At 32.3% G+C, this 27,704-nt stretch overlaps 1 protein-coding gene across 2 annotated transcripts in view; it reads left to right on the top strand.

The window, feature by feature from the left end:
* LOC149072130 (phosphatidylinositol phosphatase PTPRQ-like) overlaps nucleotides 1–27,704 on the top strand; it is a 76,952-nt gene that overhangs the window by 26,491 nt on the left and 22,757 nt on the right. For both annotated transcript variants that reach the window (XM_089247425.1, XM_089247426.1), the window contains exons 4-14: nucleotides 4,258–4,560; nucleotides 4,867–5,139; nucleotides 5,691–5,987; nucleotides 6,673–6,987; nucleotides 9,741–9,871; nucleotides 10,191–10,383; nucleotides 12,698–12,844; nucleotides 16,774–16,890; nucleotides 22,167–22,311; nucleotides 26,532–26,596; nucleotides 27,118–27,250. In XM_089247425.1, coding sequence (XP_089103551.1) covers nucleotides 4,258–4,560; nucleotides 4,867–5,139; nucleotides 5,691–5,987; nucleotides 6,673–6,987; nucleotides 9,741–9,871; nucleotides 10,191–10,383; nucleotides 12,698–12,844; nucleotides 16,774–16,890; nucleotides 22,167–22,311; nucleotides 26,532–26,596; nucleotides 27,118–27,250 — 2,119 coding nt within the window. The remainder of the gene's footprint in view (nucleotides 1–4,257; nucleotides 4,561–4,866; nucleotides 5,140–5,690; nucleotides 5,988–6,672; nucleotides 6,988–9,740; nucleotides 9,872–10,190; nucleotides 10,384–12,697; nucleotides 12,845–16,773; nucleotides 16,891–22,166; nucleotides 22,312–26,531; nucleotides 26,597–27,117; nucleotides 27,251–27,704) is intronic.

The following is a 27,704-nucleotide window of genomic DNA, read 5'->3' as shown; positions in this document are numbered from 1 at the left end:
AAAAGATGAGTATTCGATTGAGAAGGCAATAATATCAAGGGGGCTATTATCACCTTAATATATATATATATATATGCAGTTCAAGTTTCAACATTTTTTCCTACAACTGATCATCAATTAAAATATAATTAATGGCGTATGGGTCATTCCCAAAAAAGTGTACAAACCATTCCCGAGACTTCATAATTTTGTTTACAAAATTTCAGAGCACTCTGCTAGTAATTAGTAGTTTAATTTTTTTCTAGTTCAATTTTCTGTCATATGGCATTTTCAGTTTGTTTCAGATGGTATCTAATTTTCTTTAAAAAAATGATTGTTTGTAGCAAAACCTGAAAATCTGGCTGTCCCAGCTTGAAAAAAGTATTAAACAAAGAGACTTGGTGCAAATCTCTGGAATTTTTTTCAAAAAACTTGGAATCACATTTTATAAATGTGCCATAGATAAATAAAACAGACAATAAAATTTTGGAAAAAAATTTTTTTTTCTTGTGAAAAACGTTTTTTGTTTGTGTCCCAAAATTTTCCCATTTTAAAATGCCCACTCTGTTACGGTCATTTGGGAAACATATTTTTATGCCAGATTAAATCTGATCACACTTTTGCGATCATTGAAAGGTTTACTTTTAATGCTTGATCAACAATTTTGACTTTTGCAAAATGACTTAATATTCATTTTATGTGTTTAGTACCAGATTTTTCTCTGTCAGATGTCCCCTGTGTTATGTCATTATCATAAGTAATTAAGTTTTTTTTCATCTATATCAACATCAAGTGATAGTACAGGGAGATATTCTTCAAAACATAAAAAAAGTTTTCATCAATCATTTAAATTTATAATGAAATAAAATAATTTAGGCTAATATTTGTCTCCACTCTGTTACGTCTTCCAAAAACTCAAGCAACGCAACAGAATGGAAACTATGATTTAAAGTAAAGGTTTCTTAGTTAAAAGGTTTTGAAGTTGTGTAAGTTAAATTTAACAAGTTATCTATTCAATTCAAACCCTTTACAACTTTCTCCATCATGTTATTTCTCAATTAAATATACAAAAGTTAAGTAGTACAGATCGTCAAAATCCTTGCCAGGCACAGATCCGGGAAGATGTGTCATAAGGAGCATTTCAGTACGAGTAAAGATTGTTAATTGACAATACATTCAGCATTTTATGAGACAGAACCATTATTTTTCTATATTATTTTTGTTTCCAGGCAGTCCAGTGTCCACTTTGACCAGATTTTAAATTTCTTACCAGACCAAAATTCAAACTATGAGGGGGGGGGGGGGACATGTATTTTTTTTTTTTAATTTCCTCACATGGAGTGAATGTTTTTCAAAAGTTATAGAGGAGTCTCTGGGTCACCTATAACATTTTGTATACACTTTTTCAGAAATAAAAGGGTATTTGCAAAGCCTATTTAGAGTATTTGAAATATCTTTCTCTGAGTCAAACATTTCTGTGCACTTTGTTACTATGATGTTCACTTTGTTACTATGATGTTCACTTTGTTACGATGGTATCCACTCTGTTGCAATGGTATCCACTCTGTTATGAGAAGCATTTTTGCAGTTCACAGGCAAGAAATTGTAAGAACACTTCAAACTAAAATGCTAAATTATAAATTAGCAACCCATTGTCCGCCAGAAATAAAAAGTTTCGATTTTGAGTAGTTATGTAAAAAATAAACTTTTCTATTTGCTATTTCGAAAATCCATGAAAAACCATCAAAACGACAGAAAAAAAAGTCAAACTTTTTAAAACTGCTTTTTTTTTAGCATATGTGTAAGCAATAAGATTTCATTATTTTAAGAGAGAAAAACAGCAGAAATAATAATAATTTTTTTAGAGCGATATTTGTTTTCGTAACAGAGTGGACAAAATCAATGACCTCCACCCATGATGTAAAGTGTCTGCTGTAACATTATAGGTCTGTGGTAATTATATAATGTTTTAGTTCATTTAATTCCTCTTGGAGCAACATTGTACAAAGTTATTTTGTAGAACGGTATGAACAACAAATCTGATGATATGCAAATGGATGAAAATAAATTATTTTGGAGCTCATAGAAATTTTTTTTTTTAATTGAAATTTTTTAAGATGTTTGATTAATTTAAGGTATTTATAGATGGTGACAGTGGAGAGATATGTTTTTCTCAGCCCCCAACAGTCTCTCTATGGTGTATTGGCTAGTGCGCTTCCTGTCAGAAACTGTCAATTTTTCTGCAGTTCGTCTCAGCATTAATAACCAGAAAGTCTCTCTCTTGCCATTTTTATTTATTGTTATCAGCAAAAAAAAAATTTTTTTGCAGCTTCTTCACTAATACTGTCACAGCCAGGATGTTGTGTGCCCACAGTCTTTTGTAATATGGGCCAGAACATTCCCAAATTATTTCAGAAATCAAAATCTTCCACATAAAGATCTAAAATACAATATATAGGTGTAAAATGCTTCAGATGCCTTTGTTCTTGGCTGTCATTATTTTGGCATCAATTCATGGCTTTTTCAAAGAATCGGGCTCACTCAGCACAAATGCATTCAAACTCATATAGTCATCTCATTAATACATACTTGAAATCTCCTACAATGAATTTAATGACATTTCACTTATGAAATGTCTTGAAAGTTTTACCACAGACCAACAGTTGATAATACTTCCAAGTTTTATGCATTTATCTTCTCATTTATTTATTAACTCTGTAATACAGAACAATTTGTGTGAATACTTTTTTCTATTTCAAGTAAACAATTGACAACAATTGAGGTGGTATTCCTGAAAAATTGTCAGTCTCTCTCTTTAAGCCAAAGATGCTGTAGGCACTTCGTATTTTATAGCATGGGCATGGGCGGAGATAGGGGGAGGGGCGTAGGGGGGCGTTGTCCCCTCCAGCGTCAAATGTGGAGTCGACTGATCTAATGTATATATGTATACATGAATTGATATCATCATCGTGCCCCCCCCAGCAATAATGGCAGTGCCCTCCAGAATTTAAAGTCTATCTCCGCGCCATGAGGAAGCACTCTCCATATTTTCAAGAATCTCATTCTCCTACATAAAGCTCAAGCCAAGAACCCATTAGTCTGGAACTACTCTGATACCCTTATTTACTGCTGCCTTTTGGGAAAAAAAATTAAGGCCTCATTTTTCAATAATCTACAATGTACTTTAATTGTCATTTTATATATTGCATAAGTTTCAGAGCATAACCAAAACAGCTACCTTAATGAACTTATTTGTTGGACCAATACATGTGTAGTCATAGGAAAGTGATAGAAATAAAAGTTGAAATTTTTCAATACCATGATGTAAGAATAAAATTGAAAAGTCTTGAGGTATATACCATTACATTCAAAAAGTTCTGTGACTGACTTTATTACAGAAGAGTGAGCACAGATAGAACCTGTTTATCTGGTGTTTCCTTTGAAGTAACTATCCTGTGCAATCATGCATTTTTGCCATCATTCATACACAGATGTAAATGCAGATCACAAGCCTCCTTTTGCCACATCTTCCAGTGCCTTCGTCGTTGCACTTCTGAACCTGATAACCGTTGCCCCCTTGAGTAAATTCTTTATCCGAGGAAAAAGGAAAAGTCACATGGGGCAAAATCATGGGAATAAGCTGGTTGTGAAAGTATCAGAATGTGATGCTTTCATAGGTATTCTGACACCAAGAGGGACCTGTGAGTTTGCGCATTATTGTGATGAAGTACCTATGACTTTGAATAACACACTTCACTGAATCATGTAGACATTTAAGGATTCACGGGTCCCTCCTGGTGTCAGAACATCATATTCCAATACTTCCACAACCAGCCTATTTCCCTAATCTCGCCCTATGTGACTTTTTCCTTTTTCCTTGGATAAGGAAAATTTGCTTAAGGGGCAACGGTTCTCATATCCTGAAGAAGTGTATCGAGATGCGCTAAAGGCGCTGGAGGATGTGGCAAAAGGAGGCTTGCAATCCACATTCACATCGGTGTATGAGTGATGGGAAAAATTCATTAATGCATAACATATTTACTGCAAAGAAAACACCATATAAGCAGGCTCTATCTGTACTAATTCATCCTTAATAAAATAAGTTCTGGAACTGTTTGAACGTAGTAGTAGATGGTTTTAAAAAGTCCATATGTTTTGCATCTTGTTAATGCCTATCATGATATTTTACTCTTATTTTTTGAATAATCAAATATATATATTATATATATATATATATTTATTTTGTGATACATATGTGACATACTTTTTTCTCTATAGCACCGAGTGTTCCTGTTAATTTTACAGTGGTTACAGTAGACCCTTTTTGTCTTCTGATGAAATGGGAAAAACCAAAAATTCCCAGAGGTCCTTTGGATGGCTATAAAATCCAATATAAAATATCTAGTGGAATTTCAAAATGGAATGAGTATTCTGTACACAAGTCTTCCGTAAATGCTTTGCTTCAAGACTTGATGCCATACACAGAATATATTGTAAAAATATTATGTTTCAATATTGATAAAGAAGGAAAACTACTGATGTCTGAATTCACAAAATTTATTGGTCTGACGTCTGAATACAGTGAGTGTATAAATTTCCAATTTTTACTCATGCATCAACAATATGAATTTTACATTAAACCAGAAACTTTTTCATGCTATAAAGTACTTTGCATTCTTACAAATATTTGTTTATGATATCCTGCTAAAAACATATCAAATTAGCAAATAAAATAAATTAATAAAAATATTTTTTTATGAAATACATTTAAAAAAATTATAAATTTTATTTAAAATTTTTCTGATACATATTCAATATTTTTTCACCTATTATTTTCTTTCAAAATTATTTTTTGAAATTGAAATATGTTTCTTGTAATTATTTTAGTACCTGATGCACCAGAAAACTTGACAGTTTTTGATATCACCAATACAACTATGTCGTTGTCATGGAATCCACCTAAAAAACCAAATGGGAAGATCATTGATTATATTGCCATTTTCAATGACTCAAACTCAGTTATTTCAGAAATTACCAAAGAAACAGTTCTTACCGTCGATAATCTCATGCCTTTCACTTTTTATAATATGTCAATTGCTGCTTCAACAAATGCTGGTGCAGGATATCCTTCTTATATTTTAGCTCGGACAGATGTTGGAGGTAATATTTAATACTATTTTTCAGTATGGATACATCTTATTATTACAAACTATTTTTGTTATTTTACTCTTTCAAATGTTAATTAAAACAAAACAGATGAAATTATGCATTATTTACTGACAAGGAAGAAAGGAATAGTAATTCCAAGGTAAAGGGGTAAAACAATCGAAAAAAAATTTTGCTTATAGGGTTGCCAATGGTTGAAAATGCGCATAAAAAACCAGTTCTATGAATGAGTCGATACAACACTTTTATAGATAAAAAGTAAAACCACTTTGAAATTAAAATTAATCTTTTTCTAAAAAAGAAATAACTTTTCATTCCATGCATCAATGGTCCTATATAATACTCTTAATTAAAAAAGAAAAGTTTGCCTCCATAAATCAAGTATTACAAGTATGGTGTGGAAATTATATTTCTGTGTCATTTAAAATACAATATTTAATCAAAATTTTATTTTATCCTAGCAATTAACTTTCTTCAACATATTTATTTACATAGTATTCTTGTTAATTGTTTATTTTTTAAGTACTATATTAATATGATTTCAGAGCCTTCCGAACCATTGGAACTACAAGTCAAAGTAAATTCTACTTATGCAAATTTAACATGGTCACAGCCAAGAATTCCTTATGGGCCCTTAAATGGATATGTTGTATCTTACCATGAAGTTTCTATCTCTGAAAGTAGTATACAACTTATGATCAGAAACAAAACGTGTCGAAATGTAGAAAATTTGATGCCATACACAAAATACAGATTTTCAGTGAAAGCTTTCAACATCGACAAGTATGAAAGAGAAGTTTTCAGTTTGCCAATTGAGTTGGAAGCAAGAACTCGTGCAGCTGGTAATACTTTTGAAGATTTGTTGTTGATATGAATTAGAAACAGTTTCAGATTGCTGGACTCTCTGTTTATGCCAATAACCATTAATTGTGAAAATGAGATAATGATTATGGGGTTTATAGGTCAAATAATTTGTTTTTTCTTATCACTGGACACACTAGGCTGAAGCCCTTTTACAGTTATCAATATACAGATTTTCAGATTCACACCATCAAAAATAGGGCAGATACATATTTAATTAAACATAAAGGTTATCTGTAAACAGCGATTTTAGTTAAAAAGGATTATAACATACAGTGCACAACATGGAACACATCTCCAAAAGAAAATCACAAAAAACAAAGTCAATTACACAGTTGAGCAAAATTGGAATGTTTGGCAAATTAACTGGATTAACAGAAAGAAATTCAAATAAAGGCAGAGGGTAACTAATGTTAGAACAATTCTCTCATTACAAACTTCAACAAAACTGGTAATAAAGTAACGCTATTTTTTTATAAGAAATTTTTTTAATTTTTTTTTGACATGACATAAATAGATAATATGATGAAGATAACCGGCTAACGTAATAGTGTATATTTATTTTCTTGACATTCGATTTCAGATTAGCTTGTGTTTTTTCAATGTAATTAATTGCCATTAAACTGTAAACAGTTTCACTTTATGATCTTTTATGCATTTTTTCAGTGCCTCTGCCTCCAGTTAATGTTAATGCTTTTGTAAAAGGCCAGAGCTCTGTGATGGTTGAGTGGACATATCCTGGCAATTTTCCCGGTCCTATGAACTATTCAGTTCAAGTATGGAAGCATTTGAATTCATGTATGGAAGCTCAAATCTTATTACTGTTCAACCATACAGAAGGTTTATTGTTTTGGAAAGCAAACTCTACACTTTTAGAAAATTTGGAACCATACACAACATATTCTTTTCGGGTTGAAGCCAAAACAGTCTGTGGAAGATCCATCAGCCCTTTCTCCATCCCAGTAACAACTGAGCCTGATTGTAAGCTGATGTTTTACGTTATTCGAACAAATGTAATTTTTATCCTCTGACTGTAATTACAATATTTCATCTAGTTATCTTATTGTATTGCTCATACACTCAGTTAAATTTTCATAGATAGTTTCAGCCTTGTGCAGCATTTTCTGTGGTTCCCAACTTTGGGGTGCAAAAGTAGGCCAATCTGCCCATTAAAAAGTTTCACCACAGAGAGCAACAGGTCTATAACAGTACAAAAATTCAATCATTACACTTCACTCACAATTTGAATATAGATGACAGCACTGAAAAATCAGACACAACACCAAATTGTTAGGTACACACACTTTATTCCATACTATACCCTGGAAGAGATCTTGGCAACGGGATAAGTATAGTGGCAGAGTCATGGCGTTCATTCATTCAGCCTTGTGCTGCTCTTTTCATGGGACAAATAAGTGGCAGCATATGTTCTGTTCTCTTGTTAGCCTTATACACTGATTTCATATCAGTATGAGATATGTTATTTCATCATCATACTCATGCAGTTCTTCCAAATATTATCAGTTAGTTGGATAACCATTAAGGTAGCCCTTATTTTTCAACTTTTTAGAAAAAAAAGTTAAGCTCTCCCTTCCTCTATCTTGTTTTAATCAACAAAAGAAAAACCGATTTGTGCAAAATTTTAGCTCAATCGGACAACTGCCAGGTAGTTATCAATTGTCTTGAAGTTAAGCATAGTAAGCAATATTGATTCCCTATATGCAATAAGTAATTCCATTCAAAAGTGGTATACTCTTTCCTATCTCAACCAACGCAACCCCAGCAATTGTTTAAAATATTCTGAATCCAATTTCTCAAAAAAATTGTCTTCAGCAATGATCTGTGAAACTAATCGTTGCAGGAGATCATAAAAAATACCCAACTGCTACTAATTTCTATTTGTTGGAAAAAATAATATTCAGTGTTCATTAGCTAGCATTATGTTTTGATTCTATAAAAATTATTGCTGTAAATAAGAATGTGTTTCTCTTATAGAAGTTGTGTGCATTATTAACAAAAAAAAAACTAATATTTCTAACTTTTCATGTTATTTCAGGTATTTTTCAAATTGGGACAATTTTTTTTTTTTTTTTTTTGGGGGGGAAACTGGATTCAGAATCTTTTAAAACAATTACTGGGGTTGCCTGAATGTGTCCACATAAATTTTTTTAAGAAGAGAAAAAATGGTTGAGATAGGGAAGATTATACTGTTTTTTTGAACAGAATTTCTGATTGCGTATAGGGAATGAATGTTGCTTACTATGTTCCAACTTCAAGGCATTTGAGGGTCGCCTAGTAGTTGTCCGATTGAGTTAAAATTTTGCACAGATAATATTTTGTTGATTAAAACAGGATTACGAGGTAAGAGCAGCAAAATTTTAACATTCAGAAAATTATCTATAGCTAAAGACCACCCCTGTGACCATACGTCTGATATTCCCCAGGCAGGGGCGTAGCCAGAAATTTTGTTCAGGGGGACCAAAGTGATCAAACAATAGATTTGACCATCTTTTTTCCTTTTTCGGTCATTTTCTCACATTTCGGGGGGAGGGGGGACCAGACTCCCAAGTCCCTCTGCTACGTCCTTGTTCCCAGGACATTCCTATATTTTCATGTAATTTTAGCCATCCCGACTTTTTTGTAAAAATGTCCTGTTTTTTTTACGTATTTTCTTTGAAGCCAACATAAATTTTTATACTTTATTGAAGTCAAGGATTAAAATTATCTTCCCAACTCATAAATTATATCATTATAACTATAAATAAGAATATTCTTTTCATCAAAGCCATAGTGAGAGGGGGACTTGGGAGTCTGGTCCCCCCCCTCGAAATGTGAGAAAAGGGGAAAAGATGGCTAAATCTATTGTTTGACCACTTTTGTTTTGCTCCCCCTCCCCAAAATGAAAGTGGTCCCCCTCTCCGAACAAAATTTCTGACTACAAGCCTCCTTTTCATACATTTGTCATGTTAAAAAATTTATTTCGTAGAATTCAATTGTAATCCACTACAATTTGCAATAGCCTCATTTCCTGCCATTGACAATTTTCCAGTAATTTCATAATAGTTGGTAACTTTGCTTACTTTTGACATCATTTTGTCAATAATTGACAACATCCTATATTTTCCTGTATGTGGAATCCAAATAGCCCATATTTTTCTTGAGAAAATATGGTCAACCTAGCAATTAACAACCATTATGTGCTAATTCAATATATTATTCAGATATTGATACTGTTTTTACTGCATTTAAAATGTGAAATATTTCATCTTACACTTCGATTCAAAGATTAATTGCACAGCAACAAATTGGATTAAAAGACAATGTTAAATACTAAGTTTTTAAGTCAAAAAAGAAACCATAATTTTAAAAAAAAACCATAAATCATTGTAATACGGTATTCAAACTGTTTCATCTGAATGTTTTTTCCATTTATCTCTCTCAAATTTCTCATACAAGTAATTATATTTTATGCATATTATCATATTACCACATGTAATATATATTTATAGTTTTGTATTACTAAATCTGCAAGAGTTGTAAAAACTTTAAAATAATATTTGTGTTTTAAAAAGTTTGCATTTTTGAATATTTTTTATGCAATTCATATGAAAAATTAAAATAGTTTATTTTTTTAGAAAGCTAATTTTAGATTGACAATTCATGCAAAAATAATTATATTATCAACATTTCTGACAGGTTTCAATCAAGTTGATAATATATTTTTTACTTTTAAGTGCCTGGACCACCAGAAAGTTTTGAAACAGATTGCTCAAAATCTTCAACATTTGTTTTGGTTTCATGGAAAAGTCCAAAAACACCAAATGGCGTAATATCTGAATATTGTGTGACATGCATGAAGGGTAATGTAAGTATATTCCGATTTAAAATAATTTACAACTTTTTTTTTTCTTTGAATGCATAGCTATTCTCAGATTTCATCTCTTCATAATTTTGATTATTTCATTAAAAACTATTTCTTAATAACTCTATAATGATTATAATTTTTTGAACCACAAATTAAATTTGAATTTAATGGAAAAAAACATTTAATTTAATAAGTTTAAACTGATATAGTTTTATTGATGTAAAGCAAAGCATAAAATAATGTATATTTTGCAATCACAATTATCAACCCTGTGAATATTTAGCACTAAAAGCTAGTTTTTGTTAAATTTTTGTTTTAGGAATATGTATCTCACAAGAATATTGTATTGACAAAATTCATGCCTTCTTGCTGGAACAAAGAGTTTTCTACCACAATATCTGGTCTCAAACCTGAAGAAAAGTATAATTTTTCTGTTAAAGCAAAAAATGTTGGTGTTGATGGATATGGATCAGAAGTATTTATATACGATGAGTGTGTATTGCCAGCTGGAAGTAAGTACACATAATTTCTCATATTGTATCATTTTTACTTTGCAAACTTGCACATCAGGTCAATAATAAGAATAAGGTGTTTGGATACCTTAACATTTAGCACAAAAGCAATTGTGAATTTGTCAACTTTGCAAGTTTGTATATAAGTGAAGTTAATAAATCTTTTACTTCATTAATAATGGTCACCCTAGGCCGCAGGCACCTATTTTTTTCAGGCCTCTAAAATTAAAATTGACAGAAAGGTATATTTTAGTTATAATACATCTATGAGGCTGTCAGAAAGTGGAAGGCCCAAGGTGGTGACTTGTTTGTCTCTATGTACTGTTCACTTACTCACTAACTCCAAAATTGATGCTGCTTTACATAAGATATTCTTGATATAAACATGCATTACTTGGCACATCAGATGTTTTTTAGTGCAAAAAATGTATTGTAGGACACTGGATATAAATTTAAAGAAAATATATGCAGTGAAACCTGTCTAAAAGACAGACACTGTATGAGACAGAAACCCCTGTTGAATGGGATAGAAAAATAGACTAGTGGATAATTAATGATTTTCTAATCAAGGGAAACCTCTTTAGGGTGTAAACTGTCAAACACAGAAACGGAAGGCATATTTCATCAATTTTCGGCTAGAAAAAGCTGCTGAAATGGAAAGAATTGTTGGCCAAAAGCAAGTTTTTGTCCTTTCTATGGAAGTTAAGTTTTACTGATCCCAGTTTTGTTAGGAAACTTTTTCACTTCTTGGAAAAATGACGAATGCTTGTTATCTATCTGAGCTGGTTCTAGAAGTAAGGGGTTGGGCATGGGTGGAAGCAAATTTCCCTATTCAATATTTAGTTTGGCGTTTCTTTTGTTAGAAAACACCCCTTTCCCTTGGAAAATGTTGATTATTTCCATTTAAACTAGTTCCAGAGAGAACTAGATGAGGGAGATTGAATTATTGTTCACAATTTAGCGATGCCATGTTTTGGCTACTGCAGAGGTCTTCATTCAGTGTAGAGATGACCACCAGCTCCAAGAAATGTGTATTGAATTTGAACATAAAAATGGGGTTCATAGAAGCAAAAAAAATTGTTTGCCTCTTTCATCAAATTACTCTGCCAATAGCACAATCAGTAGTGGCTTATAGTAGTTATCCTTGTGTAGTGGTTATCGTTTGTTTATAGTATTTAGGGTGATATTCTTAAAATTTAAGTTTCACCCAAAATGATAGAAATAAATCATTGCATTATATTTTTGTATGTTTCTTTATAAAATGGAAACCTATCTGGATTCAGTCAGTCTCTTGACATTCCGTTTTATACTGGTTTCACTGTATATTTTTTTTTGGAAAAAAAATATGCAAATGAAAAACATTTTATCAGAAATGTGAAAGGGGTCACCTTGTAGGGTGAAGCTGGATAGAGATAAGCTAAACTAGAGATATGAGATTTGTGACTGATTTTTTTTCTTTTGTGGATCACATCTATAATATCATAAAAATAAGTATTCCACCTTCAGAAATAAATAGGATGAATAGTTACAAATATGTGAAAATTCTTATGGCAATTTATATACAGTTCTTTCTTTCCTACTTTAAAAAAACTATAAATAATGTAATCCTTTTGGTGAAACCATTGAGTTAATACTGAAAATTACAATAGCCTCTTAGCCTGAGAGAATATTATTCATTGAAGTATAATTACAATGAAATCAGCTGCTGACTGATTTGCTTAAATTATTTTACATATGTGTGTGTGTGTGATCATAGACTTCACCACACTAGAATATGAGAATATAGACTGAATTATCTAACACAAAAAAATTCACATTCATTCATACAAGATATTAGATGAGCAAATAGTTATTTAATCCCTTTTTAATACTCTAGTGCAGTAGTTTTCAAAGTTTTTAGGTTATGGAGCACTATAATGTTCACCCTCATACAACCTGGATACTCGGACACTATAGCGCCCCCCACCCCATCTTTCTGCAGAATAGTTTAGACAGAAAAACTGCTCTAGTGCGATAAGACTTTTCAAATTTCATTATGAGATGTTTGGAGATTAAACTATGGTTCCCACATTCTGGAGTTAGGTCAGGATTTTTGACTAGCTCTTTTATAGTAAATTTATAGCATAAAAAAATAAAATAAATAAGTAAAAGGGTTCATCGCTAGTGCCCTGTTGCCTTCCTACCCCCTTTCCAGTGGGGTAGGGAGGCTATTCATTATACATGTATATGTTATGGAAAGTTTAACCAAAATCTATTAAATGCCTGTACTGTTTGAAACTGTAGTTTTTTTAATTATATCTTTTTTTTTTTGCAGTTCCACCTTTTCCTGAAAACACAAGCCTATGGAAAGCAAAGGCATTGAAAGATGAGGTTGTAGTGTCTTGGCCAAAAACAATGTTTTCTACAGAGATGGGCAATATTTTGTATTATACAATAATTGTAGCACAACCTGAAAAGATAGGTTTGAGCTTTTTGCTGCATAAAAAAACTTGATATTTTCTATGTAATTTTATTTTATTAACACTCACATTTATTAATGAAAAGCTCTCTCTTTTATCATTTAAATAAAATAAATTCTTCTACAACATTTCAAAAATTTTATTGAGATATGTCATGAAGATGAACTCTGATGTGAAAATAATATATAGCCTGGGCTGCACCCAGCGCTGTTATTTGGGGGGGTCAGGGGAAATATAAAATAAAAATTTCAAAAGCCAGGGGGGAACGCCCCCCCCGACTTTTGAAAATACACTAAAAATGGTATACATATACAAATATATATATACAAATACAATGCCACAACAGGCAAAATGCCCAATGAGGTGGCTGAGAAAAAGATGGCCATAAAAACATGGTTGTTATATATTTCAAAAATATAGCAACCCAATTAAAAATGCAATTAACAAAAATTGTAAACAATATATACACATGATAAAATATTATACTTATGGTTGTCTTATTCTAAGTAGGGATAGCTTCTCGATTTACCCCAACATGTTTATCGTATTTCTTTAAAAAGAAATACGATATACGTGTCAATTGTGTTACAATTTACTACCTCGGGGGGTAAGCTACTCCATTTATTAACAACCCTATTAGAGAAAAATTCCCTGCAACACCATAGCCTTGCATTGTCCCTCACCAATCGATACTGGTGTCCCCTTGTAAAAACAGTCGATTGGCAGTGTACTAAAAGTTCATGGTCCATCCTATCCCTCCCATTGAAAATTTTGAACAATTCGATCATATCTCTTCAACACCTGCAATCATCCAATGTAAACATATTCAAAAAATGAAGTCTCTCTTCATAACTCAAGCCCCGTGTGCCAATAAGGACACGTGTAGCTCTTCTCTGCACCCCTTCAACCAAGTCTATGTCCCTCTGTAGGTATGGTCTCCAGAGCCTCGAAAAAGTGGAAGAATGACTTTAGAAGAATGTGAAGAGACCTTTTTGAAAATGAGACCAAGCATTCTATTTGCTTTTTTGACCACCGCTGAGCAATGTTCAGAAAACCTAAGGTCGCTCGTCAATGAGAATTCCCAAATCGGGGACCCTAGTTACATCCGGGATAGTGACACCATTCAACTCGTAAGAGAACCGTGGGTTGTTTGAACCAAAATGAGTGACCATGCACTTATCAATGCTAAACATCATGCTCCATTCATTTGCCCGTGCTGCAATCCTGTTTAAGTTGGTCTGGAGCAACTCCCTATCGTTTGATCATTTTTGTCACACCACGGTCATTTTCTGCACACGAGGGCTAATTAGACCGGGACCTACAATTTATTGCCGATTCCGAACGGCAGGCTTGTTTTTTATACTCGTCGAGAGGTTGGTGCGCTAACCCCTCGATGGGGGACACCTTGCGGTAGCAATTTTTTGCTGCAGTCAAGTCGCCGTTTTTTTTTGTTGTACCCCTGTGTCAGGAAAGTTTTTCTGACAAGGACGAACCGGGTATCGAACTCGCGACACCTCTAAACATCCTTTGGTACTTTAGGCGAGTATCTTATCGACCGGGCTACCGCGCCCTCACTCCCTATCGTTTTGATTTCCTATTATCCCCATTAGCTTCACATAATCTGCGAATTTGCTAGTAATCCCATCGATACCCTGATCGAGTTTATTGATAAAAAGTGAAAAAGCAAAAAAAATATATACATACATACATACATTGAGTACATGTTCTTTGCCCCCCGGGAAAAGTTGAAATGACGTTCCTGGCCACAACTATAGATGCTTGGTTGGCCCCAGAGCAAAAGCACACATTTTAACACCCCCTTGTAATGTTGAAGGAGAGGTTAAGGGGTGAAATTTTCATCCCCACTGGTCCGGAACTCATTGCACCAAATGTGCCTGCTCCCCACTAGTTGCGGCTCTGAATATTGGTATACATAAGCTTATTATATTTTCACTTGGAAGGGATTCATGAGTAAATTACAAGCATAAAATTGTGCACAATTGTAACTTCAGTGAAAATACAACTGAGATAAACTGTAAATACAAATTACAGTATAAACAATCATATATATATAACAGTCATCAACATATCAATGTACAAAATACAACTGATAAACTGTAAATACAAATTACAATTCACTAAATGTCTATAAAAATGAGTAAATGTGTACCTGTTGAAAAATATATAGAAGGGAACATATATTTTTTACTTTTTTGCACAGAAAGAGACTGATTGACACTAAATTGAAGCTAATTCCCCCAATTGAAAAGTTTATGAATATATTCTATATATATATGTCTGTGCGATAGGAATAATTAATTATCTTTTAAACCTATATATATCGAAAATCCTTATATAACAATATCCTATATCACAGTTATTTTCAACCTCTGGGAGACAGTGGCCCTTCTGATTTCTTTTTTGTTTGGCAAAATATGCTCTAAAAACATGCAAATATACACTTAAAAATGCCAAAATATGCACTAAAAATTCTGAAATATGCACCAAAAATGAGAAAATATGCATTAAAAAATCACCATGCAAAAAAAAGTTTTTGAAATACATAATTTTTATTTCTCAGTACATATTTATTTACAAAAAAATATCCCCACATATGTAACCACTACATATGCAAATAAGTTCTACATATTTTATATTTTGGTATCTTTTTATTCCTTGTTTGTTGTAGCTGCTCAGTAATGAAATACTGCTAACAAAAGAATTTTGGTGCTATTTCTAAAAAAAATTGAACACTTTTGACGTATCTCTAGAAATAGCATTATAATAAAATGGTTGATATTTGGAAAATACTGCATTATAAACATCGCTATTACAATTCATTAAATTCTACCTGAGGAAAAAAACTGATGTTATGAAAATATCATGCACAATATTTATTTAAAAATTTGTAAAAAAAAGTGATTGAGCTTAAATAAACCTTCAAAAATATGTATTTATTCTGAAAATTTTATGCATTTATATGCATTAATGCTAAAAAAAACTAAAATATGCATATAATCCCGGGATCTAATGATAACAATTGGCTATTTGGACTTGAAGGTTGTCATTTGTTTGAGTTTGACGTTAATACAAATACAAATACAACGCCACAACAGGCAAAATGCCCAACGAGGTGGCTGAGAAAAAGATGCCCATAAAAATATGGATGTCATATGTTTCAAAAATACAGCAACCGAATTAAAAATGCAATTAACACAAATTACAAACAATATATACACATGATAAAATATTATACAATGCCCATAAAGAATACTTATGGTTGTCTTATTCTAAGTAGGGATAGTTTCTCGATTTACCCCAACATGTTTATCGTATTTCTTTTTAAACGTGTCAATTGTGTTACAATTTACTACCTCCGGGGGTAAGCTATTCCATTTATTAACAACCCTATTAGAGAAAAATTCCCTGCGACACCATAACCTTGCATTGTCCCTCACCAATCGATACTGGTGTCCCCTTGTAAAAGCAGTCGATTGGCGGTGTACTAAAAGTTCATGGTCCATCCTATCCATCCCATTGAAAATTTTGAACACTTCGATCATATCTCCTCGACACCTGCGTTCATCCAATGTAAACATAAAACAATTTCAAGATATACAGAAGACTGGATGTTGTGAAGATATTTATTATTAGAGATGTTAATTTTTTAAGGAAGGAAAAAACTCATCTCTGCCTCTACCGGGAGTCGAACCCGGGTCCCTCGATTGCCGGACGAGTGCTCGGACCACTAAGCTACAGAGGAGATAACTAAGCTATAGAGGAGAGGAGAACCAACAGGGAATGTTGGTTCCTTGATTATCATTACATAGGTGTTTCACTGTATATCATAATAATGCATATGGATATGTCACATCACTATAACTTATGTACATAGTGATCAAGTTATTTTTAAGTTGATATTTCTATTTAGGTGAACCAGAGCAAGGATCACTACCTTTAACTGTCAAAATGCCTGTATGGTCTCACTTCTGGTATAATGATTCTGATGTATATCAAGCTACCCCAAATAACTGGAATCCTCTGCTAAGTATGTACAAATTACAGGTTATTAGTTTCATTTGTTTTCTGCAGAGAGTATCATGTTATTAATCTCTCACTTGTGTGTCGATGCAAGGGAACAAGGAAAAGGAATGTATAAATGAGTGTGGCATATAAGCAGAAGCACCAACATGAAGAAAACATTAGGGGGTGTTGGAAGTTGTTGGTTGTCTTGTATATATGGAACTCAAGTGTGTATGCAGGAAAGAGAGGGTATATTTAGTGCCGCCTTAACACATGGGCCCACCCGACACGGCCCAGGGGCCTCAGAGAAATTAGAACTGGTTGAAATTTTCGAAAATTTGTCAGGTAGAGCCTCAGAAAAATCACTCGGCCCGGAGGCCCATGATGCTCTTAAGACGGCCCTGGGTATATTGCATTTTTTTTCAGAAATTATTGTGGGGGAGGGGACTCAGCTAACACCCTCTATAGCAGGAAGTCTCTGCATGAAGCTTTGACATCACTGAAGTTGTCTATTTCACCTGTAACTATTGGATATAGCAGTCCAACATATGCAAAATCTTTACCATTTTTTTGCAGTATATATATATATATTATTGCAAAACAGCACACACAAATACATGAATACAGAATACAAATAATATACAAAAAAAATAAAGACAACAGAACAAAAGACAAAACATACACTATACAGCTCTTAGGGACCCATTTGGTCCATCCTAGAGCTTAAAAAAAATTCTATATGTAATAAACGCCATGCTCTTGATTTATTTCTTTTTCTCTCTTTTTTTACTTTTTTTTTATAATAGATATTTCAAATTTTACCTTGGTTACCTATTTATATTTTCAATAAACTTTTCAAAATTTGTTATAGAATTTGAAAATATGAAGATTTCTTTCTTGAGATGTTTATTTGTTCTAAGGTTTGACAATTTTTTCCAAATTTGTTACAAATGGTTGGTCCTAGGTAATTTATACTTTTTTGAACAAGGTATTTATTTGCTTTTGGAGTTGAATAAAAGAAGTTGTATCTATTTGAGGTTCTATTGTTGTTAGTTTTGAGAAATAAATTATGGTTTTTAGTCATGAAAATTATAATTTTATACACATAAATTTGCCTTAGATCAAGGATTAAAATTTCTGATTTTAGTAGATCTGGATTATTAAATGTTACTACCATACGTTTTATGTGATTATAGATGTTAATTAAGTTCTTGATATTATCGTGGTAAGCACCTCCCCACACTGTAATAGCATAAGTTACTCTTGATTCAAGCACAGAAAACTGTTTTAAGGAGTTTCGCACTTACAATGTTTCTTAATCTATATAAAGCTTCAATTTGTTTTCTTATCATATTACGGACATCGTGTGTTAGAATGGCTATTCCATTTTAGATCATCTTGTATAACTGCACCTAAGTAGTTACATTCTCTTACTCTTTCTATGTGACTACAAGAACAGATTTGGGAGGGGTATTTACAAACATACAATTTTAGTGATATTGGAGTCTCTGGTTTTCTAATCTCTAATCTCTAATCTCTGATCTCTAATTTTTAGACGTATGAATTTTGTTTTCTCTGTGTTTGGAAGTAATTCATTTTTTGCTAGCCACGTGTTAATCTGTCTAAGGTCATCTTCAACTTTCGTTATCAAATGAGAAATATTTTAACCTTCAACCATAGGCGTATGCAGAATTTTCTTAGGAGGGTTCAATTTTTTTCTTCTTCTCAGGGGGGGGGGGGGTTTACGTTTTTCCTGCAAAGTAACACTATAATCTCGGCTTGAGGAAGGATTAGAACCCCAACCCCCCCCTTTGCATACACCAGTGCCTTCAACATATAATACAGTGTCATCTGCGAAAGACACTATTCTACCATGCAATTTTAGAAGGCAAAATTCATTTATATATATCCGAAAAAGAGTGGTGCCGAGTACTGCTCCCTGAGATATTCCTTTTTTTATTTCAAGGTGATCACTTTTTTTCATTTTCTATATAGACTGCCTGTATTTGTCCATAATAGTACATCTCAAACCACTGCAATAGTTCACCATGAATTCCAGCTCTCTCCAGCTTATGTAATAACAGAGTTGAGTCTACATTATCAAAAGCTCTTTTTAAGTCAATAAAAACTGATATTGAATAATTATTGTTGTTAAAGCTCTGGTTTAGGTATTCATTCAATTTCAGTGCTTTTTCCTGTTTGAAAATCGTACTGATTCTCAGCGAAGACGTTTATACGTTTCAAGTAACTAATCAATTTTGTTTTCATACTTTTCGCAACTATTTGTGAAAAAACCAGAAGTGCTGAAATAGGTCTATAATTTGCTAAAAGGTTTTTATCACCTTTTTAAAAATTGGGTACACGATAGATACTTTTGAGTTCGGGATAGAAATTTCTTTTGATTAGTGAAGTATTTATTAGGTATAGTAACAAGTCATTATGATATTTGGCTATGATTTTGGGGCTCAAATGGCCTCAGCCCCTATAGGTTCTGGCGCCTATGCATATAAGTGAATAGCATTATTATCCTATATCTTTGACTGGGAGTTCAGAAAATAATCTTAAAATTGAGAGAAATGCATTAGTGTCAGGGTGTATAAGTGAGAGATCACTGTATTTGAAATAAAAAAGCTAGCAATACTGTGTAGAATGTATCAAATATTTCAAATCAAAATAACTCTAGTTGGCTGTGTTTTGCAATCATTGAGAAAATTCTCAATGGTCCAATGAAAATTTTTTTACTATATGTGTCAAAACAATTTTATTGATAACTTTTTTTTGGAAGTACAAACACCATGTCAGTAAGACAAAAAGTGTTCAAATCTATCCTAAGGACTGTGATGGTATCTGAATCATAGGCACCAGAACCTAGTGGCTGAGGCCATTTGAGCCCCTCCCCCAATAAATTTTGTAAGGGGCTGAGCCCCCCCCCCCAATAATTTCTGAAAAAACAATGCAACGCACCTTCCCTCTCTTGATGGGAACCTCACTCTTGAGTCCCATATATACGGGATGACCAGCAGCTTTCAGCCCCCTCCAATGTTTCCTTTATCTTAATGCCTTGATCTTAATAACATATTCTCTCATTACTGTTATCTGTATAGTAGTATTAAATTAAATTTATTAATACAGTGATACCTCGGCTAACGAATATGATTCGTTCCAGAATCATGTACATTAGCTGGAATCTTTGTAAGTGAAACATGATTTCCCATAGGTTTCTATAAAAAATTGTTTGATTAGTTCCAGGTTCTACCCAAAATTTGAAGATGAGTTTTTAAAAACACCAAGGAATGCTATAAAAAGACAAACTGATTAAAGGCTAAATCGAACAGCTTCAAAATTGGATAAATGGGAATCTGCAAGAAGATGAGAGATACTGAAGATGTTTTTATTTGACATTAATGTACGCAACCAACACCAGCTTTAGTTTACTAAAGCTAGTGTTGACACAACCTAGTTAAGCTCATGGGTGTTCACCCATTCGTTTGTGATTTGGTCAGCCCATTTCTGTGTCCGATTCATACAATAGAAAAGATAATCTCCTAGAATATCCAGACTCTTCAGTTTGATGCTAAAGTCTTGCACTAAAAAAATGTGTGCTCTGAAAAAACACGCTCCTTTTTTTTGTATCGGGAAAAAAATTCTGAATTGGATATGAGTTAATCGAACTCGAGTGAGAGTAGTGCTGATGATTGGTGAGAAAATTCTGCTCACAACATGACTGTTTTATGTTAGCATGTGATTAGAGTGGAGCGATAAAACTTTTTCTTGAAATTCATATTGCCTGTGTCATAAAATGGTTTCAAACTGGTTAGAATGAATTGCTTACAAACGTCAGCCCAAAATATTGCCATCTTGAGGTTCCACACCACAAGTGAATACAGTGATACTTTGGTTTTTTCCTCAGTAATTTGCCAAAAAACAATCGGTGAAATCTGAAACCGACGAAAATTGAGACAATTGCTTCCATATGAATCAATGTAAATCCAATTAATTCATTCTAGACACTCCAAAATAATACCAAAAAACTAATTTTATAGAGAGTAAATATAGCGATCCCCTTCCATAAGGACATTAGGTATCGAAGAAGTATCTGGGCTCACTTCCCTTCTTGGTCTTTTGACACTAGGACCAGCTTCAGACTCAGTGAACCCATGTCACACGAGAAAGACATCCAAAGATGTCTGTCTCTACTGCCTATTTAAGATTTGCCTAAAGTGGGGTAAGAGATTATCATTAATTTTTCGGCCCCAGACTTGTCAGAACTCGTACCTTCGCCATGCCTAGTAACACTGCGTATGCTAGAGTGCACCTCTTGAATTTTTTGAACTAGCCTCTGTTTCAATCTCTGTTTCGTTAGCAGATTCACGCCTTTCGCTACATTAGCCTCCTTTATTGCTTCCTTTTTCACCACAATGGAACTTATCATGGATGGCGACTTTCCATACATGCGGCTGATTTCAGCAACCTTAATGCTGTTCTCATATTTTTCAGTGATTTCCTTCTACAACTCGATCGTGTTTCTAGCCTTCTTTGATTAAAGAGTAGTCAAGAAAATTAGACTAGAGTTGGAGAAGGGTGGCAAGACCATAAATGCCCCTCTGGGTGCTACTAAAAATAAAATCTCAAAGCCTGTTAAAATGCTGGCTCTGGAAACTTTCTTGGGTCTCATGGAATTGTTTGGCTGGATGCGTGGGTGATGCTCACACAACGAGAAACAATGCCACACTGAGCAGTAGAATGGAAATTAGCAGTGAGGTCACGTGTGCACGGCAACAAAATCTGAGGCAACAACGAAAATCAAGACAAATTTTTCATGCAAAAAATCAATGAAAACCAAAACCGACGATAACCAAAGTAAAAAAACCCAAGGTATTGCTGTATTTATTAGGGAAGGGGGTCCCCTATACTTTCGAATAAGGTGAAAAACTATGCTCTAGCAGAAATATTATTTGAAATATTATTTAAACATTGATTCATTTCCAATTTGGTACACATATTTGTGATTGTATATTTGTACTTATATATGCCAGTGAAAAATTTTAAACATCTCTAACACTTAATTTTTTAATTAAGAAATAAAGAATAAAACACTACACACTGCTGTTTTATGTTAGTGTATGCATCCATATCAATGAAAATTATCATTAGCTGGGGGAGAAAAATCATGAAAAATATCTTCTCATAAATTATGTAAACATCAAGTTTTTGTTTACCAGAAACATAATTAAAGTGAATGAAAACACTCTTGTAAGTTTGTAATGTCTATATTTTACAAAAATAAGTAATATTTTTCAGGGAATACATATGATCCACTGAACTGTGAAATTTCTTTAGAAGTAGGAGGTGATACTTTGCATTGCACTATAGGATTGGAAAAAAATTGCTCAAATGAAAATTATGTTTATTGCAATGGACCACTTAGACCTGCGACACAATATGGGTGAGTCTCATAAAACTGTATACTCTCATAAACATTTTTCCAGTTATATTTGTTCCTAAATGTGAATATAAATTGTATTCTACAGGGTAGTAACTATCGATCGCCCAATACTTATGGGATTTCTTGTGAAAAACTAATATGCAAAAGTGTTTTCAGTTTTTTTATTTGACCCATAATTAATGAGTTATAACGCTTTAAAAATTGATGAAATCACTTCAAAATCCTGTCAAATGCACACCAAATGTATAACTTGGCATTTGTTTTAACTGAACAATGATATAACCCTAAAAATTGAGAAAGCAAGACCAGTTTTTTTCCCTCTTGTTGTGTGCGTGTGTGCATTTTTCAAATTTCTATGCAGTTGTTAATTATTATGATTTTCTAAGATTATAATTTTTGAATTCTTCCATAAGATTAAAAAATACTGCTGCCCCAAAAATTCTGAAATTTTGTTTTTCTGAATTTTTGCCCCAAAAATTTGGAATATGTTTACTCGCCATGTATTAGTAAAATGAACCTCAGATTTAAAAGTTAACCCCAGTATTTTTTAAAAGAAATTTTAAATTCAGATTTATGAAATTTAAAAATTTCTTCAAACTTTAAAATTCTAATGGTTGATCAGATAACGAAGTTCATCTTACTAAAACATGACGTATGAATATTTCTACAAAATTTCTGAATTTTTGGTGTAGTAGGCTTTTTTTCTTTCTTAAGCTGATGAGCTCAAAAACTGTAATTTGAGAAAATTGAGTTTGAAGCGTTTTTTCTTGTTTACGTTTATATTTTATAAATTTTTACTTTTATTTTGAAAAAAAAACAAATTAACCCTATCGATACAAAATTGTTTGCATTGTATTTGCATGGTTTTAAAGTCATGTTTGAAAAATCGTCTTTGGTAGTCATGACACCCCTTAAATGAATAAAGTATCGCCAACAATTTTGAGATGAGATTTTTTTTCCAGTTCCAATTCAGAAGTTTTGGAAGATTTACATACTGCATCACAGCTTTAGATTGTAATTCTGTACACAATAAGCCTATTGAATGAAATCGATCAGTTACAAATTGTCATGATGTATAACAATGTCGTATAAACAACGTGATCGTATAAACAATTACAGTTTATAATTTTTATGGCATCGCATTTATGTCATGAATGTGCATATGAAACAGTAGGCCCTACTCAAAACCATATTTGGAACATCAGACAGTAAAGACATGGATTTGAAAAAAAAATTAAGAAAGGAAATACAAATAAGAGCATCTCAAAGTGGCAGCAAAATTAGAATTGCCTTGGGCGGCGACATCCTGAAGCAACTGTGCCCTTATAAATATACCTCCTTTCCTGACATGACAAGAACAATTACTTTTGATTGGTAATTTGTTCTGGCGCAGTTTGACCTAATTTTTTTTTGTGCCATAAAAATTGAAATCCAATCCAATAAATACGTCCCAGAATAAACCTTCATCTGAAAAAATGATCAAATTCTACGCAGGAATTCTTCTTGCCGGCTGGAATAACTTTCAAAGTCATCCAAATTTTTATTGTGAAAAGGTAAAGTAAACATTTATTAATATTTCAGCATGATAAAAATCAATTGCGGTCAAAAGGAAGTGAAAAATCTTCATTGCAACATGCAGAGATCGGTATGAAAATGTGATTGATGAATAATCAATAGGAAAATTCTGAAATCACTAATTATTTTGAATATTTCAATTCATAATATGACTAGTTGGATTAAAAGTTTCTGATTGAATCATTGTTATTATTTTACTGTTTCCACAAGTCACCTTTATCAAGCCACCATTTTTTCAATCTTCATTGAAGTTTTTTGCACGTAACCGTTTTGATGAAATTTTAAAATGATTCAAAAAATATTGCCCTGTTTTATAAATCAATATGTAATCTGGTTAAAACCACAGCATAGAAAAATGATTGCGTAATAAACACTACTAACTGTATGTACCTTCCCTAAAAAATTTTTAATTGATAGTGAAAGAGAACAAATTTGCACAATTTTATTTGCCAAAAAATTGTTGATTTGGTTAAAAAAATTTCAAGTACATCTCATTCAGCTAACACTTTCCAAATCTGGTGATAAATTTACCAATATAGTGGATGAAGCTGCAACAACAACAAGTAATTACACTTAACAACAAGCAGGGTTGGTAGGTTTTTAACGGTTTAAACCGTCTCGTTAAAAACCTCAAATATTGCTTTTTAATACAAAAATTCCCATTGGAAATGCACACATTAATTGCATGTAATGTTTAAAGTGACTATGTTATACAAAGAATAAATATTTAACATTATTCTAAAATAATTTTCTACTCTCTACAGAATTATTTTGGACAAAATATATATATGGTTTTTTTTTCTTATAAAATATACAATTTGAATAAAGCATAGCATAAACACTGAAGGAAAAACTATGGAATGATTTGACATTCTCTGATTCAAGATGATTCTTGACCTTCCAAAATTTCTTCAACTGCTTATATATGTGCTTTGATATAAACCATCTGCTGTACCCTTTTTACAGCATACATGTGTTTAAAAAAGTTTATTACATCATATATGTAATGTTGATTTCTGTTATTATTAAATTATCTAGATAATCACTGAGATACTCTTATTGTGCATAACATTGAAATATACATTATTTACTAGATACATATATTTAGTATTTATATCTAGCGATCAAAATACTAAATTGTAGAACTAAAATGTCATTTAATTTGGCAATGCATGTACATGAAGCTTAAGAAACTCCTGTAACTTATCCTTAGTCAAACTTAGTTATTCTTACTTCTGCACTGATATTTACTAGCATTTATAATGCAATGGTTTTCCAGTTGAAGCTGTATTTAATTTTAAATGTGCAAAACAAATGCTTTTGGTATCAAGTCCTATCAGCTATGCTTTGGTTGAAAATACTCTTTAAAACTCTGTGAATTTATACACACTGAGCTCAAAGAAATTTTTAGATGAAAATAAATGTGTTTAATTAGTGTATTAACAGATTCTGTGTGAGAATTTTTACATGGAATAAAATTTTTGGTAGATCAGAAAATTTGAAGTATCAAAATAGATTCTCAGTAATTATAATTCTGAATATAAAACCCTTTAATGAGCATAAAAGTAAGTGTTTTTTATTTACCATATCTATCAGGTTTAAAAAAACCTATTTGAAAATATTGAAAATAAGTTTTTTACTGTTTTAATACTGATTTATAGTTTCTGAAGTCTAAAACCTAACTCTGTGATGCCAGGGCCGTCTTAAGAGTATCGTGGGCCCCCGGGCCAAGTGGTTTTTTGGAGGCCCTACCTGGTTAATCCTAGAAAATTCCAACCGCATCTCATTTTTATGAGGCCTCTCTTCTCTTGAGGCCCTCAGGTCGTGCCCGGGTGGACCCATGCGTTAAGACGGCTTTGTGTGATTCCCTTATCATACATATTTTGAATAAGCAGTTCTATTACACTAAACAAATTGAACACAGGTAATCAGTAGCTTAGATAAAATGAACCACAAAACTATATTTTATGTTCTAGACTTTTTGTTGAAAAATTCAAAATTTCAAATTATAATTAATATTTTGTTGTAATTATTGTAATAAATTAATGATTAAAAATAAAACAGTGTAATATACAAAAAGTAAGTTTTTCATCATGTTATATACCTATTGTGTTCAAAACATTATCAAAAACCATTTGTTTAGGTTTTTGATGGTTTTTGACAGCTTAAACCTGTTTTTGGATTTTTGACGTCGAAAACCCAACCCTGACAACAAGGTTATAATATCACATTACATTGTGACAAAAGGCGCCAATCGTGAAAGAAGAAGGCCGGCCTAACTTAGCTTCTAATGGGATTGAATATTTCAGTTCATTTTGAAAAAGTGGCAACCTGCTGCGGGCAGAAAATATTACTTGAGTTGAGTGTTTGACAGGTAACTGATCATTAGAAAAATGGCACATAACAAAAATTCAAAGCATCATAACTCACTAAACATTTGTCGAATCATAAAACGGAAAACACTTTTCGATATTAGTTTTTTGCAAGGAATCGTGTGAAATTATTGGGCGATCGATACTTATCATCCTGTATATATATATATAAAAGAGTTGCTTATCTTCCTACAAAACCATTTTTTCTTGTCATTTAGGTGTGTGACTTATTTTCTAGAAATACGTAACAGTAGTTTTTTTCTTTTGTTTTAGGATTAAGATGAGAGCTTTCACCAGAGCTGGATTTTCTGAAACTTATCCACTTTTTGTATTAACAAGTAAAAATTCTTTTTACTTAATGTGTGGTTGTGTATTTGGCAAATTTTTATATTTGATAAACATCCCAGTCATATATTAATGTTATTTATTCAGAACCTGTTTTATTATGAGCATAAAACATGGCTATCAGAAATGACCATTTACTTAGCAAAGAGAGCATTATTGATCAGTTGGATTTCATGATTCTCATATATATCGGTAACCAAATGCTGTGAATCCATACAGTTTTTGTGTACATGGCATCAGAATATCTCTTGATGCTACATGATCTGCATGCATTTTTCCAGTTGTAATTGTTGAAGATTACATGAATGTTCATCAAGATAACATGAACTCAATAAATACAATTAATGCCTTAGCTAAAATTTCAGTCACTTTAGGCAAAATCGGTAGAATACAATAGACAAAGCAGCTAAAATTTAAAATATCTAAAATTTAAAGAATTTTATTCTCATAGATGAGCACATTTCCTTTGTACGACACATATTGTCAATAAAGCTGATAAATTTTTTTATTACAGATACTCCTGATGAAAACATATCTATAGGACTAATCTTGGGCTTGACTTTCATCACAATCATAACATTTTCTGTAATGGCAGCTTGTTTCATTTGGAAAAAAAGAGCGTTCAACTTACCTTTGCCAAAAATAAGGTAAGAATAATAATTATTAATTATTTTTGTCTTTTCTGTCTTGTAATTGCCCTTAAATCTCTCGCTTAAGTTATTCTACAAGAAACATTTTCCCTCAAGATTTGCAAATATAGCTTGGTTTAGACAGTCCTTTTTAATGTTAAAAGTAAAACATATATTGAGCAATAGGAATTTTCTATCAAAGTTCATACCAAATTTCATTGTTTAAATATAAAAAAAATAAGCTCTTGTGAATGCTGAATAATGTGTATTTTCTTGTAAAATAATTTTAAAATGTTCATGTTTTCTGTAAAATTTTACATAAAAACTTTATAGCATATTTTTTTTTATTTCGGACATATAGGTAAATTTGTACAATTGAATACATAAATTTATAAAAACTTGTATCCTTTTTAAAAATTATTTCATGCATTCAGGAAAACATAGATAATATTGGAGCATGAGCAAATGAATG

This window comes from Pholcus phalangioides, unplaced genomic scaffold (assembly GCF_987345545.1).
Source record: "Pholcus phalangioides strain wild (caught in Gottingen) unplaced genomic scaffold, Ppha-v1.0 ptg000017l_1, whole genome shotgun sequence".
In the NCBI taxonomy this organism is placed as follows: Eukaryota; Metazoa; Arthropoda; class Arachnida; order Araneae; family Pholcidae; genus Pholcus; species Pholcus phalangioides.
This window is presented reverse-complemented; position numbering and strand designations above follow the sequence as displayed.